Source organism: Acipenser ruthenus, chromosome 3, assembly GCF_902713425.1.
Source record: "Acipenser ruthenus chromosome 3, fAciRut3.2 maternal haplotype, whole genome shotgun sequence".
In the NCBI taxonomy this organism is placed as follows: domain Eukaryota; kingdom Metazoa; phylum Chordata; class Actinopteri; order Acipenseriformes; family Acipenseridae; genus Acipenser; species Acipenser ruthenus.
The window spans coordinates 78,498,974-78,517,709 of record NC_081191.1 but is presented as its reverse complement, the minus strand read 5'-3'; the positions used below and the strand labels follow the sequence as shown (position 1 = coordinate 78,517,709).

The 18,736-nt window shown below is 35.6% G+C and overlaps 1 protein-coding gene across 2 annotated transcripts; it reads right to left on the bottom strand.

Moving 5' to 3' along the window:
* Positions 1 to 6,444: 6,444 nt before the first annotated feature.
* pex2 (peroxisomal biogenesis factor 2) lies at positions 6,445 to 16,400 on the bottom strand. 2 transcript variants are annotated; one of them, XM_034059240.3, is made up of 3 exons: positions 16,192 to 16,400; positions 15,390 to 15,483; positions 6,445 to 8,903 (listed from the first exon to the last, which is right to left on the bottom strand). In XM_034059240.3, the coding sequence occupies exon 3, from the start codon at positions 8,884 to 8,886 to the stop codon at positions 7,966 to 7,968; it is 921 nt and encodes a 306-aa protein (XP_033915131.2). In that variant the 5' UTR covers positions 8,887 to 8,903; positions 15,390 to 15,483; positions 16,192 to 16,400; the 3' UTR covers positions 6,445 to 7,965. The 2 variants fall into 2 exon arrangements, with proteins under 2 accessions (XP_033915131.2, XP_033915130.2); XM_034059239.3 differs by lacking the exon at positions 15,390 to 15,483.
* Between the last annotated feature and the right edge of the window lie 2,336 nt (positions 16,401 to 18,736).

Below are 18,736 nucleotides of genomic sequence, written 5' to 3'. Positions count from 1 at the left end.
GGAACGAAGTCTCAGCTAGCTGAATTCAAATTGTATGTCTGTCTTATTCAGAGAATAAGACAGTACAGTATGTGGAGGGGAAAAAACAGCCCAGCTAATTGTCAGTCATAGTAAAAGCTAAACTGAAATTTTTCCTACATTAATTCAAATTCCCAGAAACAACTCATGAGTGACCTTTCACAGGATGTGCAGTATGGAAAAGAGTGCAAAATACATTTATCCTTTTTTTTTTCTTTAATAGATGCTACTAAAAAATGCCTTTAAAAATAAAATAATGATGGCAATACATATTAGATAAGACTTACTGGAATTCTTTTTTTTAGTTCTCTGTATGCTACGTTATGCTATTTTATAGCAACTTTTCTTAAAATCATCAGTTTCATGAGATTAACCTTTTTAGCATACTCTATGCATTGCAATGTGGTTGCTGTAATCAATGGGGAGTCCTGTAATCACATTTAGGACACACAGTAATGTATTGCTTGTGGCTTACAGCATCCGTTGAAACTCCTTTCCACTCACTGTGTCTCCTGACGTGATTATGCAACTGTCCAGGTATTTAAGCTATTAGCATTTTCTATCATTTCAAAGCATTCAAATAAATAGGTTAGCTGGTAGGGAGCCTGAAACAAGGCTTAAGGCTCATTCCACCAGATACACTGTTGCCTCAAGGGCTGCTTCCAAGGACATTACTATCCAGAAATCTGCAGAGCTGCTACCTGAAGTCAGCACACACCTGTACCTCCAGTTACCATATCGACCTTGAGTTACGTTGGGATGCTTGTCTTGCAGCCTTGGTTCTGCAGTCTCTTTTTCCTAAAAAGGGGTTGTGTGCCTTTACCCCTCCTCCCAGAGAACTGCTAGGAGTCTGCCATAAGTGTGGATGGTGTGCCGAGGAGGATACCACCTGGGTGGGTAGGAGGAGCTAGCTTAAAGACCTTCTGGCCAGAATTAAAGGGGGAAAAAAATATTATCTGCATGTCGTTCAAGCCTTTCCGAAGTAGTCGACCCACCAGCACCGCGCTTTCAAATTGAAGAGATTTTCCATTAGGTGTAGGGCACGGAGCTAGACCCGGTCTTACCCAGTGGCGAGCATCCTGGATTACCTGGTCCTTCCCCGTTGGTCCTACGGTTGATGACCCTCAAAGTGCACTTGGAAGCCAAATCTTCATACCAGGCGTGGGCTGCAAATATAGTTCTATTTTTGTAAAGTTGATACGGTTCTGCAGCCTGAAGTGGGTGTGTATGTGTTGAAGTGTACATGTGTGTCCATTGCTACAGCACCAGTGGACCATGATGATGGATGTCTCTTGTGTCATTTGGAAAGAGTTGCATGTTCTATGTCTTACCTGATGACGGCAGTCTGTGGTTGCTTGTGTTGGATGGTTCCTTTGGCTGCATTAACATAATTGTTTGTATATATATTAGGGATGGGACGAATACAGCGGTTCCGAATAATTTTCCTTTAAGGCCTCACTGAACCGACGCATTTCAATTGATAGCATTTCAATTATGTTGTGCTGTGTGTATAATCTCCAAAGTGCTTTCGATTAAAAACAAACTGTCGCCTTTTAATCTGTAGACAGGTGAGTTTCGCGTGGCCGATGCATATCCACATTATAAACACATAAGCATAACAATAGTGTGTAACGTCTTCATGTAGGATTTAAAAAATAAAAAAAAAAGAAAACAAACCGACATTTAATTTGAACATGGTGACTCTCTTAAATTATGTCATTAGGTTCTGCAGAGTGGTTTCGATTCAAAGAGAATTGTCAGCTTTTAACTAGCCAATTATCATCATGTATGTTTTGTCTCATCTCAATTTAAAACTTTTAAACCTCAACATCAATAGATCAAAGAATTGTAACAAAAGGGATTTTTTTAAAAACCCTACCGAAGACGTTCCCAAATGAGATGATTGGTGTTAATTGGGAACAGCCACAGAGTATAAAAAGAGAGCTGAAAGCTTCATTAGAGAGAGGACTGCCATGGGGCTGGTAACAGAGGAAGTGTTATATGTAGAGCAATGAATGTATGGTGTGTTTATACCTGAAGAAAATATATGTGACTGGTAAACAGCTTAGCTGTCCAGTTTAGGAGAAGAAAACCAGTCAAGGCTTTGCCTAGCCTAATGGAGCTTCAAGCTCTCTTTTTATACTTTGTGGCTGTTCCCAATTAACACCAATTATCCTATTTGGGAACAGCCACATTCTCGCATGTATTTGGCAGGGATAGGTATTAACCCCATCCCTGCCAACCACCACCAAAACACATAATATCCCCACTTTATTTATAGGCAGGGCACTTGCTCTGCCACACTGTCTTGACCTTATTGTTGGCAAGCAACATTACTTATAGTGGAATATGCCTTTAATTGTATTTCATATTAAATGCAGTTAAAGCTGTCTCCAGCTTTTAACAGATGCTGTTTACAATTTATGTGGTTATTTAACCAGTGAGTGAAGATTTCCATCATGCTAAATGTAATTAGCTATCTAGTTTAAAATGTTTATTACACATTGTTAGTATAAAATAAAAAGGACCGAAAGCTCACCTTCAGATGATCAACACTGAGGCATCGACTGTCTCTGAAGTGAATGGATTGTGAAGCACAAATAGACATTTGACCCGTCAACTACCGTTTCTTGACCAGTGTAGAATTCTATTTAGAGCTGTATCTTTCTGAAAACAGATATTACACCGACACATGTTACGACAGGGTTTGCACATACTGTATTTAGCACAAATACCACATAACCCACACATTTCTAAAGTGGTGTATTACATTGTAATCTTTGACTATTCAATATAATTTCCCAAATCTGGGATACAGTTTTTAGATGAAGGATGGCATAGACAAATTGCAACTGTCACCATGTCTTTAGTAAAGCCCACAGGCATTATGCTTCTTCGCAATTTATTATGTTTTGACATGAACCAACTATATTTTAATATTACAATTACCTTAGTTATTTATTTTGTGCATATATTTTTGGTGTTTTAAAATGGCTTACATTAAGAAGGGATAAATAAAGCCTTAAAAGTCGTTTAATACTTTATACTGCATCCTTTTAACGTTTTTCGAGAATTAGAAAAATGTAGACCCAGTCCCGTGGATTACCTGAAGCAACCTAAAATGCAGACGTCTTAATTGCTGTGAACTGGAAGAATTAAACTAGAGCCATCAGCAAAATCAACAGCCTACATCCAAGTAACCAAAATGTAAGACATAAACGGAACATTTCCTCTAATAATTCATCTGTGTGGAATCATATGTCATTATGCCAAACTAAAACCAGGTTGAAACAATATTTGCTCAGAATTTCTGTGTTTTAATAAAAAGAAAAAGAAAAAGAAAAATAAATAAATAATAAATGTAATGAAAGACGTAGTTTACCAATGAATACAATTGCTAGTGGCCAAAATAAAGAACAAAATGGTTTTAAATATCAGTAATAGCTGCTTATATTAATAAATAAATATATAACTATTTTCAAAAGTAGTAAAACCATGGTTTGGAGGAAGGTACTTGGGTAAACCTCCATCAGGTTACTGTAACAGAAGTAGAACCAAGGATTTTAGTTAACTAGCCTTCTTTAGATTTAATAAACATTCATATCACACTAAAACTATGCTTCCTTTGTTGAAAAACTGTATAAATCTATTATCTGAGGAATGTGGCATGAATACAGGCAACAGCTAAGAGATTTCTCAAATGGTATTGGAAAGTATTAATAGTATGTGTGACAATGCCCTATCCAGCTAGCTGGAATGAGATGCTCTTGTCTACAGCAATAAGGAAGCGGACGACCTATTTACCCTCTAACCATTATTTATTTTTTTCATTTTTACCTAAAAAGAACACAAATTAAAAATCTATCTTGGTTAAAAAGCCCAAACAGACAAATTTTCTTTTTTAGACTATCTACCTCCATGGCTCAATGTATAGCAACATAACAAACAAATTGCTATGTGGAGATGGATGGTCAATTTCAAGACATTTGTTGTACATGATGAAATCATCCTGACTATGACCTAGCCCCCAGCATTAGATGTTCTACTTTAATTGATAAACAGCTGAAAGGAGAACTGCAAGTTAGGTCAGCGCAGGTTGAATCAACAATCATCACGTACACATTCCAGTGGAGTTGATGCACTTTCCACTTACCTCATAGCCAAACATGACTCTGAATATTATTATGATGATCAGGGTTGTTTTGTCCTTTTCTGTTCATTTATAACGCATCAAAAACGATGAAAAATATACTTTTGGGTATTGCCATTATCAAACAGATAACAAAGCACTACTAAATTTAAGAGATTGCTAAAATGTAATGGGCAGAATTGTCATATGCTGCCCTTACAGATTCTGACCCCTATTGGTGAGATGAGATGAGTTTAAAAGCTCAAAGACCAGCTTTTTTGCATAGTAGCAAGATGCCCGCTTGTGATGTGTGTGCCCACCGGTGCGTGCATAGCCTCCTGCCTTGTTACATTAGGTGCCATGACTCAGATCTTATAGATTGGGTGCAGCTGATAGCCAAGGTTAAAAGGAAAAAGTGTAAAAGGCAGTGTTGTGTGATATACTGCCGTTACAGATTATGTTCCCAGTCGGTGAGATGAGTTTAAAAGCTCTGAAACAGCAAATACTGACGAGCCTGGCACTTCTGCATTGTGGTTAAGACACTTGCTTACGATGCATATGGTCGCCAGTTCGCGCCCATTTGTTTGGTAATAATATTACCATCTCTATATCAAAATGAGATAATACTTCAAAACCCATGCACGGACAAGAACAACCATGCACCAAGTGTCAAGACTGGTTCTTCAATAAAAGGACTAGAGCAGGTAGATGTTAGTTGGTCATAAAATGGGTAGAAGCAAAGATCTGTCTGAAACATGTTTCTCAGACTGGACAGGAAATCAAAGACGACTGCATCTTGTGTCTTTCAGGATTTGGCAAATATAGTGTTGTTTTTTTAAAACACACAGGCACACACATCAGGAAAACCAAGAATATTATACTGCCTATAAAAGAAAAGAGAATATTAATATAGATTTTTGTATGTCAGTCTTATTCAGTGAATGATAAAGTACAGTATATGGAGGGGAAACATGTCTCAGCTAATTGAATATTTTTAATGTACTGTTTCTTCCAAAAGAGGCACAATAATATTGCATTTTTAAGAATTAAAAGAGAGATGCATTTAGGAAGTCAAGAGATACTTTAAAATATGCTTTTGACTTTTCTGACAACTGGCTACATTGCTATTTACTTGTATCATGCCATTTTGCTTAGCTAATTGGAGTATTGTTAGAATAGCCATTTTGATTCACTTGTAACACAACTACAGCATATATGAGTAACACGTACTGGGAAATATAAATAAGATGTTACTCATATATCCCAGAAGCTTTGATAAATTGAAATATGTAACACTTTTTGATATTTGCAAAAAACATGTATCCTATTTATAATGGAAAAATATTGGAGCTGGAATTAAAAATAGTGGTAAATCACCCACTGTTTTGGAGACTGTGGTGCAATCTATTATTGCAAAATGTTCCTCTTAAGGTTTTAAATCCTGAATATGTTTTTCAAACCATTTTTCCTCACAACAACTACCAGATGTCAAACATTAGATGTAATCTCTTCCATTAAAATACATAATCGTGGGACAGCTGATAAAAATAAATTAATAAAAAATACTGTGATTTAATCTGGATATACATAAAATGCATTTCTTTCTTCTAGCAGAAGATACTATGATTGTGTTTGTGTTGCTTTTTTTAAACTGAAATAATATTTTTAAAATACCCAATTAAAAGAAAATGATAGTGTTTTCTTGTATTATATTTCCAAGTTTAGTTGACAGATACACTAGTTAAATAACAAAACAAAATACATCTAAAAACAGGTTAGCTGCTCATACTACCTTTCAATTGTGTTATTTTATTTAACAAGATGTCACAAATTGCCAGTTCTTAAAAACACCCCAGTTAATTGTGTCTTTCCTTACCTAGATGAGCGAAAAGTAGCATTCCTTATATTCAAAGGATTTAATTAAGCAAGAATTATCAAAAAGGTGGGTCTTTATAGGCCGATTCTAGCCCACTTGGGATAAGTTTTACCTCAGGCAAAGCTCATTTAAAGTGGGTTAGACAGTAAATAACCATCTTTGAAATCATTACTGGGATTAGTTCATAATTTGCCTCAAAGTTCTTCAGTTCTATACAAGATTGTTACAGTTTACAGCTGCATGGAGATAAGCATCGGGATGCCTGCCAATCAGAGCCACCCCCTGCTGTCACTGGGTATGTCTGATCTCTAGAAACCCACTGGCATGAATTATGAAATTGTTCAATGCCAAAAATACATTCTGTATACAATATAAATAAAATCAATTGATAAAAAAAAAATCAAACACACAGAAAGGCTGTTAATTATTTATTTATTTATTTATTTATTTATTTATTTATTTAGAGAGAGTGTATTGTACATAGGATAATTAAATTAGTCATTTTTTTATCCAGCAATCAATATCCTTTTACAATATTGCATAAATGGACCAACAGGTTGATCCTGTTTTGATGACATTGCTATTATGAGTACTGTAAAGCCATTGCAACAGGTCGTCAACATTTCTGGAGCAAAATAGGTTTTTATGGGTGTGATTCGCCAAACATTTTGGTTGCAAATATTTATGGCTTTACAGTATATGTCTTATACTATAAACAAAGCCCAGTGCCATATTTCCTTCTGCACCATTAAACCAGTATGTAAACTTCATCAAATCTTGTTCCAGTATAAAACTGGGGCAGCTGCTTGTTCCATATGCAGTCTACCATCCAAACTGCAACCTGACTTTATAAAACTCATTCACATACCTTGAGTATTTCCCTAATATTTTAATACAGCAATCATAATTGGGACTGACAATACCAGTTCAACTCTATTAGATCTTGACAATGTGTTATTTCAAAATGTGTCCCTGTAGCAGATGGAAATGTGGCATACAATAGATTTGTTAGCTCATTTTAAATCGCTAAATAATAAATACCTGTCCAATATTCAAATAAGAGAAACACAGATAATGGCTTTTGATTGTGACCTAAAACTGATACATTTTAAAAGGCAACAGTGTGTTAAATAACTGTTGTGCTCAGTTCTGCTTTGCCTGAGCAGTTTTCATCTGAGTGCGCAGACAAAAATGTGTGCTTGATAAGAATTACTCTGAGCAACTTAACATGCCAAGCTGTTATTTATGTGTTAATGAACAACAATTAATGGATAATGGTCTTGTTGTTGCCTGTTTCAAGGTAGTAATAGAACTCAGGTGTCAATAAAACCAGACTGGCAGTCGAGGGCATTATTTGAACAAGGGAGTTCCATTATTACAGAGGAACATGCCACAAGTGCAATTATCAGTATTACACTACAACTTTTTTTTATTTAATTACCTTTGTCTGCAATAATCATTATTGTCCACTGAAAGAGTGAACTTTGAGAGTGGGACTCGAAGCATTTCATCAGCAAAGAGTTGCTCCCTTATTGACCACCATGTAAAACAATGGGAGAGCAGTGTCAAGTTGTTGTATAATGGCAGTTAATGACCTGCTGAGGGAGCTAACCAACCTCTGCAGGTTATTTTCTTCAAGTAAAGGACAGACATAGAGGCCATTAGCACTATTAGAAATTGCATTGTTTCAGCATTACATTAAAACAAATTGTTCTCTTTGTTAGGTTTTTAGAAAATACATTGTTTACAATCCTGCTTAGTCCAGCATTCCATCAGGTTTATAGCAATAGTGCCCATCGATGAAGGCTCTGCAGTCCGGAAGATGACGGAGACTGGAGTTTACGTGTCCCAATATAGTTTAATTTCAAGTCCTTAGAAGAATCTACAGTATGGTATGTACAGTTTTTTCATGACACCTCATACATTCAGTGTGTCTGCTCCATTAGCTTTTGTTAAAGTCTGTCATTTCAAGCTGTAGTTTCACAGGTTCAACTTTCTGAACTTCCAAAGCACACTTAGGACATGCAAAGTACATGTCAGATATGGAATAGCTTTTAATACAGTAATAACAAAAAACATGATCACAGCCGATGGTGTGTGGCAAGGTTGGCCATTCGCCACACAGAGCACACTCTCTGCATTGCCTGGCTAGTGTGGCATCACTGATCTTGAAACCGTCAAGGGGGGAAAACCAAGAGCATAATCTTGACTTTAGCTTTCTTGTGTTGATAAGTGGGAAAAGAAAAATCAGAAATTCGGCAAAGCCATGCCATAACAATTCTCTATTCATATATTCAAATCCAACTTGACGGATGCCCTGAGGTCTACTAAAAACTGCTCGGATTCCAAGAAATCGTTCTGCCAACGTGGGGAATCTTCCTTTTTGAAGAAAGATAAGAAAATTCAATAGACTTGCAACTTTTGTAAGGCCAGATATTATACCGATTAAATATTTTGCTTTGTGAAATGCAGACTCTGTTGGTCGGTTTGTGAATAAGTCAGGAGACCTCTCCTGCAGCCACTTTTCTCCGATTGTGCACAACGCATACCACAATTTCTGTTGTCGGCTCATTGGTTGGTACTTTTGAGCTTGAGATAGGTCATTCTTGTATCTGATGCTCAGAAGAGATTGTCCAACGGTGGCACTCTGGGAATAAATGGTAAATCGCCACAAAAGAAGCTGTAGAAATGCTTTTATCTCTGGTTCAAAGTGGGTTAACTGTCCAGGTTTAAAATGCTGAAAACACTGGGTGAACTGTGACCAAACAAGCTGTTCTAAAGCTGTATCCAACTCAAAAGCATCAAGTTGACTTATTCTTAGAACTGGAGTAACAGCGCTTGAACTGCCTTCTGTGAAATGCATGTCTCCTCCAGTGTCATCTACAAGCATAAAAGAAAAATTGTTATGCATTTTTACATTTAAGTTTAAATCTCGTTTCACGTGTAAAACCTGTAAGAAATTCCCTTTTAGCTGTGTTGTGCACTAGCACAGGAGGGCTTATATTTTTTTTCCCCCCATCTGGAGGTTCAGTGTGGACAAATCACATCACAGAAGATTATCCAAACAGCACAGGCTTAGTAATACAGTAAACATCCGCCATGTGGAACTACTTTCCTTTGACATTCTTTGTATGGGTTTTGAGCACCCTGTGTCCTATTATGAACCTTGCTAGTTCCCTTTTGTAATTATGACAGGACATTCTTCTGTCAACAACATATTATCAATTCCATTCAAGGATTTATTTATTACATAAAGGTGGTCAATTATAGCAAACAGTAAAACAGTAAATTATACTGACAGACTGTTTTGACCATACTAAAATAAACTAAATCTGTTTACTGCTATTAGTTACAGTAAATAACCCAAACATGTTTTTTTTAAACTTCACTATACTGACAAATACAGGGTCAGCATGTTAAATGATGTATTTCTGTTTTAAATGGCTTTCTTCTACAGTCCCAACAGACTACAGTATGTAGTGGAAGGATGCAGCCATCTGTAGTCTGTACTAGGGTACAGTAGGTAACGGAGACAAATTATTGCTTCACTCCACTCTATGGATACAAACTCTTGAAATTCTTTTCAATGCATTTTATTGAGTAGTTTACAAGTTATGAATTAATATATTTTATTTGGGAACATATTATTGACAGAAAACTATAGTAATGTTGCAATTGTCAAGGGCCTGTCAATATTAATGTAATTATGATTTAGAGGACCGCATAGATGTTAGCTAGGCCCAGTAACATCTCCTAAAGGCCTGCTATCAATACCAGGATTATTATTGACAAGTTTCCTGAGACTTGCTGTACCGCTAGATATATTACCACTGGGCACTTTTGTCAATGCATACTGCCTATACAAATTAAGCATTAACATTTACAAGGCTTTAACACCAGGAACTGGAAATCTATGATTCTGAAGTAATCTTCAAAACATGGAGTAAATAGCTGTATTTACTGCATTGTAAACAAAAGGCTTGTCTTCATAGTGTTCATGCAAGGCACATCAAATAATTGCTCAGGAGATACTGAAGTGGCATAGAACTAACAAAAGCCAGTTCATTCAAATAACAATAGCCAGGACTTGATAGAAGACAGTATTTGAGCTAATTGTGCTTAAATTAGGCGATAGTTTTCTGGGTATACATGTGAATAGATCACAGCGAGTACCCCTTATTTAGCATACATTTGAATCATAGTATTGTCTTTAAATTATTTTACCTTGTATTTTCCAATTTACCGTAGCTGGCCATAAACTATTTTACAAATAAAAGGGTCCTCATAATCACGTCAAACGCAATCAAAACATCAGAGTGTATAAAAAAGTATGGTAGTTAAATAAAATGTCAGTTTTGGTTATACTAAACATAAGTCACAAGATACTGCATTTTATAGAACACTGATGCTATACATGTTACCAGCGCTCCAGATAAGGATTTGGGTCTGGGAGTATCACCCTCTTATTTTAACAGAGAGAGTAAAGTGTATTTTCAGGGGGCAAAATGCAACATTACCTTGAAATCATGAGTAATCTCACTAAATACTGTACAGTCTTTAATGTTAATGGGGTAGGCATTAAAGAAGAGTCTTCCATTTTATCTGCAGTGTTACTTTGAACTACTACTTTGATTGGCTGCAAAGACAACAGGGCTAGAGATTGGGTAATGTTTGTTGGGTTGGTTTTTCTTGTGTACAGTTTCCTAGTAATTGAAGACCTTGTATTCTGGGAGGTGTAGTTGTTAGTGGAAGTTTTAGGGGAGACGGGAGGGGAGGCAGACAAGCTGTGCAGCAAAATTGCTATGAGTATTTTGATGCATTACATTTAAATACAGTGCATATTTCAGATTTTTTAATACATAAAAACGGCAGGTACGCAGCTTATCTGGACCGCTGGATGTAACGTTTTGAATTTAGATGGATTATATTGTTATTTTTTTGTTTTAAATTTACCCAGTGCAGTGTAATATGTAGGTCCCCATGAAAATTCCCCATTTCTGAAAGAACAGTGTAAACATACATGTAACAGTAACTGAAAAATACAGAAATGTGTTCACTTCCATGGAATTGTTATATACCGGTAGTTATCTTCCCTGGCATTTGATTAATATAGTCCAATTTCCTGGCATTTTATGAATATACTTCACTCACTGGCATTTTATGTACACAGTAAATATTTTTTTTTTAATGTTTATAGTTCTCTGGCATTGGATGCACAGAATATAGTTCCCTGAAATAGTATGTAGTTAGTTCCCTGGTACATCAATTGTATATAAGTCCCCTCCCACAATTTAAAGTTAACAAAAATGCATTAACCCTTTGCGGTCCATTTATTCAGCGCGTCAGGTCCAATTTATTTTCACACGCGCAGTTTATTTTAGACGCACTGTTTAAAAGTATTTTTTTTCACAGTAAAACAGGTTTAAAAGGCACTGTATATCAACAGGACACTCAGTACTGCATCTCCAACACCGCCCCCCCCCCCTCCCTCGTTCGCTATATTTTTCAAATAACTCGGAATAATAGTACATACGGATAAATCATCTCTTGAGCACTCGTTTTATCACCAAACTCCTCAATAATGCGTTCCAAGTCATTATTTTATTACTATAATATCGCAAAAAGCTCTGCAAATGTCTGTGATATTCTCTGAGCGCTGGTTGCGGAAGCAGTTATCTTGTTTGTTTATGTCCGTGTTATCTGTGGTGTCGGGTCTATCAGTATTCATGAGATACGACCCTTTTTTATTTTTCGGCTTCTCTCGGCTCCTATTGGTCTCACTCGGCTATTGAATGGTTTTCTCAGCTTTTTCTGGAGAAAAAACAACTAGAGACCTGTTTTCTGTGTCTTTTTGATGATGTCAGACAGGGTCCGACATTGGATCGCAAAGGGTTAAAATAAAGCACGCAAAAGGAAAGTGTCTCCTCATATTGTCCCCGTTTGAAAATGTTGGCCACCATAAAAGTTCACTTGGCTACCAGGTTTTGAAAGATAGTGGCCAAATGGCCACCAGCAAAAAACTTTATTTGTCCCACCCTGATTGTACGATCACAGTTAACTACATCATATATTATTACACTACAACTGAGAAATTCACCATAAAAAGCCTTCCATAAACCTGAGTATCTCATACTAGTATTAATAACAAACACTACTTGTCTCAAAATATTATTAACGGTCCAGGTAATTCTCAGATGCATAATAAACATTGAATAGATAACCTCTTTTTAATCCTCATAGGTTAGGGATGTGCAATTTTTGAAAACAACTTCTTGTCCAAGGGACAAAATGCTAGAAATATCTTCTTGCCCACAATACACAAAAGGTTCTGTGTGACCCCACCTCACCTCAACAAATGTATAACATGCTTTAAGAAATGTTCCTTTCAGTGCAGTTTGGAACACATTTGCTAGTACATTTAAGTAACATACTAAGAGTACAACTATAATGTGCAATACTTCGGAGTTATTCAAATATAAAAATAGCTTCTGCCTGTTTTTTTCTCCGCACTCTCTATAAGCTGACTCAAACTCCTAATGTACAGGTGTTTTAGTTTGTTGCATCACAATTCTCACTTAAAAATAAATACATAAATGAATTAATACATAAACACATTGCCATGAGATTTACAGTCTATCTTATTTTAAAATAATAATAAGATATTTTACAGGTAATCTCATACATAAGCATTTCATTTCTATCATTAAACATATTTGCCAATCTTCATGTTTTAAGTTTCACAACTCGATGGATTGTGCATGTCCAATAAATAACTAATATTGCTTCTGTTCAATTATTATTATTATTATTATTATTATTATTATTATTATTATTATTATATAGCGTTTAAATCAAATCAATTAAAAAAATTAAAGTTTCTAATCCGCTAATATCTTAGCAACTATGTCAGGTTCATGTATTAAGAAAGCAGTATCACTTATTTGCTAATTTACAATATCAATAATACCATGAGTTTAAAAGATTAGCACTCTCTTGGCAGCCATTTCTTGGTTTCTTTGTAACCAATAGAAGATCAGCCAATCAGAAGTGATAGGGGTGGGATGTAAACACTTTTTAAAATATTTGTGTGTAGGTGCTAGACTTCCGCAAGTCAGTTTGCAGAAACTTGCATGGCTCTATAGAAATATACCCGGAGTGTTTTTCAGAACAGGTCAAATATAATGGCAAAACTAGTCCCTCACACAAATCTTCTTGTCCCGGGCGTCGGGTGATATGAACTGCACACCCCTGGGCCTAATCCAGCAAAAAAGTAATCAATCATCATGAAGAGTAAAATAAGAACAAAGCAGGTAATCCATTCAATTTGAAACGACAATCAAATGCCCCCTCTAGCTTCCGGATTCTCCAGATACATGCACAAATGTATGTGTGATATACAGATAAACAGATGTACAGACAAAAACCTCCATATAATCGTTAGAAACTGATATTCTCAGTACTTTATGCTAAATAACGTTCAGGGTTCTCCCCAGGAATTCTGTACAGCCGGGCGGCAGAACATTATAGCCCGGGAGCACTTTTAACAGAAAAATAAACTTGTCTTACCTTAAATATATTTTATGACAAATGAATTGGAGTAATGTGTTGTCTTTCGTTGACTACATCTGGTTGCACTTTTTTATGTTCTGCATTTTCTTATTCATTACTGTTTTTTATTATGGTAAATTACTGTGATTATTTAGGCACTCTACGATTTGACTGGGGAAAGATAACGTATGGTTTTCACATCCTTTTTAGCTTAATTATTGAGCTTATTGCATCATTTAAATTGTTTTCTTTATGTTAAGTTTTCAGGGCATTTTGATAATGCGTGTCGATTTTTGTTTTTCGCTGTTCTACATTTTTTTTTTAATGCACCTGTTTAATCTTTTTTTTTTTTTTAGCACAACAGTGCTCACATGTTTTGTCACCATCATAACTGTTGCATGAAACCAGAGTGTAATAATCCAGCACCTCTGCACTTAAGCGTTTATGTCAGCTGACAAGTGTTCAGCTGATATCCCATCACGCCTTTCTTCTTAAAGGCGTATAACCTCTATATATGAACCCCCAATATCTCTCACAAGCACCTGGTTACATATTGTTACGGTATCACAACAAAAGAAATACGCTTTTTTTTGGTGCATATGTATAACTTATGTACTATATATCACCTTACAGTACAATCATATGACAAAAAATGGATAATACCCAAAAATAATCTTAATATTTTTTTTTAATAAAGTAGCCGGCGCAAACATAGTATTAGGCGGTGGATTGCTCCGATCGCCCAGCAACGCGCAACTGATAGTCTGCTAGAAGCAAAATCAATCCTTATTGTTAAAGGCACAGTAGCAACTGCAAGACGGGGGTTTTTCAGCCGGGCGGCCAGCTAAATCTAAAGCTAACATGAAAATGAGCGCCCGCCCATTGACGTGTTTGATTTGTGATTGTATGCTCCAGAGAGCTGCCCTTACACTGACAGCCAATCCCTCTGCATACAATGCCAAAAAAAAATTACAAATTTAAAGACTTTTAAGAATGTGTTTATTGTATGTATTTAGCTAAATCTGGACTTTTTTTTGGTAACATCTAGGAAAAAGTATGCGATTTACATTAATTAGTATTTTTTTTTATTTAAATGTATTTATTTATTTATTTTTACACTTATCATCCCATACATGGAAGCCGCCATTTCGGCTCTATTCACTGCAGTTTCACTGACAATCGCCACTTCAAACATTATGTCTCCAGTTCTACAAGTCCTAGAGTGATCGTCAATGGCTCATTTGAAAGGTAAAAACCTGGACAACTTAGCTGTCATTTATGTATATATTTAAAATGTTCTACCCTTTTTAAAAAAATAAAAATAAAGTTATGTTTACAGAACTGCCCCCTTACTGACTCTCCACACTTTGCACACCACTGCTCTAGATCAAAGCATGCTACTGGCTGATAGCATGTCAGTCAATAATGGAAGCAGCTAACTGGTTAATGACAGGTAAGCCAGTGGAAGGGGTGTGTACAATTTCACCACCCAGGTGAAATCACTCAGGAAGTGCAAGAAAGTTTAAAAGCATGGCTTGCAACTATTTTGTCAGCTTCAATTACTTTAAATATCTCAGCAATTTTTTGCACACAGTTTGGCTGTACTTGTTTTTTTTTTCTTTTGATATGTTTCATGCATGTACAGTTATTACAAACGTTTTTATTGCCAATTTAGACAGGTTTTTTTATTGTAAGTTTGCTTGTGTAAGTTACCTGGACATTTCCGACCCCGCCCCCCCACCTAGACTGATGTATAGTATACAATTAATTAGCTTTTTACAGTATATGATCTGTCTCTATTATTAAACACAACGTTACCTCTATGTTTTGTCCTTGTAAACCAAATTCACACTCAGATCTGTTCAGAAGTCACCCAAATGCTCACATGTACTGGGGAAGCAGTGCAAGTTACCTGTAAGTTTTGAGTGATTTCATTAAACATATAAGAGTCATTACTATGTCAAGGAGGGTTGTGGGTTAATTGAGGTCAAATATGAACAATTCTTCAAAAAGAGACACAACATGCATTGGCGTTCTTAATAAACAGCCACTTTGCGATACACTGGCATTTTAAGTATTCTTAAATATTCATTTATTAAGCCAATTTGTTCTGAAAAATATACTCGTTCAAAAGGTCAGAAAAAAAAAATCAGCCACCTCAGGTTACAAAATGCCTAAAATAATTAAGTGTAATAATCTAGTTAAGTAGGTTCAAGCCACGTTTAATACAAGTTCTCAAATCCTGAATGTACATTTAAGGCTCTTATGGAAGGCATGGCTGACGTTGGCCTTGAGAACAAAGAACGGTGTCAGATGTCCATTATCACTCAGTCGCAGGATATCTGGCAACATTATACCCGCCCTGAAGACTGCGACTAGTCTGCTGTAATAATATAAACAGTAGGACTGCATAAGAAATGTACTGCGTCTGGGACAGTGAGATATAGTGTGTGTTGTTTACATTGCAACAGTGTAAAGCCACTGAAAATGCTTCTGCCTGGGCTCTTTTGCTTACGACTGGACAACTAGAGCTGACGTGTCATAACAAAATTTCATACCATCAAAGGTTACTACTTACACTATATACAATTCAGTATTTTAATAAACTGTTTATATTTACCCATATTATCTCGACGTGGGATAATCACTTCCTTATTCTTGCTGTCGCGATCACCTCACAGATGCAGGACAGGACTTCCGGGGTCTGCTGCTTGTTCTCCGCCCTTTAGCAACCCTACAGCCAATAGTAAAATGTTTGTCATGGTAACGAAGTCGAAGCCAACCACACATCTGAGTCGCCTGTGCTCGATTTGGGGTGGCAAAGTCAAAATCTCAGCGCGAGAGACCGAAGGGAGGAGGCATTGAATTGTTTATCAACTCTCAGCCAAACCATCGATTGCTCTGAGATACAGAAATCATAAACAATACATTCGACAGTTGGTCTGTATTGTGTATGATTTAGCCATTCTGATCGCTAATATTGGTGGGATTCACTAGCTGCTTGTTTCATTGCTTGTTGGTCGTTTAGCAAATTCCAGCCGGTTGTGTGATGCAATTAGTTTAAATACATTTGTTTTCTATATGTGAGATTTTGGAAAATCTATGTGTTTGTCATATCTCCATACACTTTTAACTATTTGAAGTATATACAGAGCTGCATTGTTGAAAGTGTAGATATATTATTTTTGTTGGTCAAAATAGTAATTGTGTTCTTGCAACTTTGCTTTATTTTTAATGTATTGATTACTGTTTACAACATTTCATAGCAACACGCCGTATACTTGCTTGCAATACATATTTTGCATCTTGGTATACTAGAAAGTACATAACTAATCTATAGTAATAAAATAAATAAATAAACCTGGTACATGCATATCCCATTATGGCTAGTAAAGAACAATTTCCATGGCCCAGTAACACATAATATAACACTTCTATTGAAAAAAGTTCCTAGCGCTTAGATCAGTTCAGAGAGCTTGTGACCTTGCCAAAATGTGGGACTATTGCCCTCAGAAAGCTCAAACAATGTGTGCCACTAATCTCATTTATTTGAATTTTCTGAAATGTTGACATTTTGGAAAGAAAATGTTTGCTTTGAGTAAACATTGGCCCTTGGCCTCAAAGTACAGTACTGTGTTTTTTTTTCTTTTTTTACATTTCTGTTGAACATCAACAAACTGCTACAGTGTAGTGATAAACAAATACCGATATTGCTCATAGAATAAAATAATTTGAACTGCACCCGGTGAAGTGACTGGTTAAAGATTTTCAGGATTCGTACTTTTAAAACCACAGTTTAAACAATGTTTTGCAACAGGTGGGCCAGTAGGTTTAAAAAAAAAAAAAATTTAAATGTTGGTTGGACTCATTACTTCCTCTTTCCAACATGGTTAAGCCTTGTACTTTTGGCCTTGCTGTTTCTGCACTTTGGTATTGTTTGATATAGGTAACCTACACCATCATTCTTCTGGCATTATGATGACTTGAAGTCATCCATATTACAACAGAAAGAATACTGCTAGGTGTCATTCCAAGTCAAATTATAACTCCAAATAGTTTACACACATTGCAGTAAAAAAAAAAAAATATATATATATATATATATATATATATATATATATATATATATATATATATATATATATATATATATATATAACAGACATTAACAGATATTAACATATGAAAACCAATAACTTATTTTAACTTAGTGGTGCTTTACTTTTTAATATCCATGGAGAAAAACAAAGTCTTGTTATATTTTAGGATTCCATCATCATCATCCACCTCAAAACCGAAAGCATCATAAGAGTGGGACCTAAGCACTGTTTAACTCTGAGCTCCAGTAGAGTTTATATAGCAAAATATATTGGGCCAGAGACAGTGTATAAGCACTGGAGAAAGCACATGGAGTTAAAAGTTAAAACTTAATTTTTTTTTTTTTTCATAACAGCATTACAGTCAGCATTCACATATCCGACCCTATAAAATGTTAACTTCAGTGATGGTTAAGTGAGTGTGACGCATATCTGATTATTTCATTTTGGCCCGTTCCAACCCTTAAAAAAATACAATGTCAAAAATACATAACTGAAAGGACTCTATTAAAATAAGTAGGCTTCTAGATGTACTGTAGTTGGTTTTGTTGGTACTAGGAGTGGGAATTTCAAATAATAATATATTCAAATATAACAAGAATAAAAGTTTCGAATACCCGAATACTCGATCTCTAATTACTCATAACAGTGACAAGTCCTTAGAACGTATTAGCAGCAACCACACACAGGGATGCATAGATACATACATTAACAGTAACAGCATAGAAACATCTAATGTATTCATAGTAAAAACATTATTTAAACTTTAAGTAAAAAATACGAATACACAGCAGAGGGGTTTTAACTATAAAACGCAGAACTTTATAAAAAAAAGGACCTTCAAAACTTTCAACCCTTTGACGACTCGTATAAAACATGACTACTTACTAACAAAGCACAACAAAATATGTTTTCTCAATAACATGTATGGTATAATATATATTATAACATTAAAACGAGATGTACTGTACCCGTACTTGCTGATTCCATAATATAATAATCAGTTTTTTAAAAAGTCTGATCCCGGAATCAAGCTGATATCAGTAGGAGACCAATAAGAGCAGAACT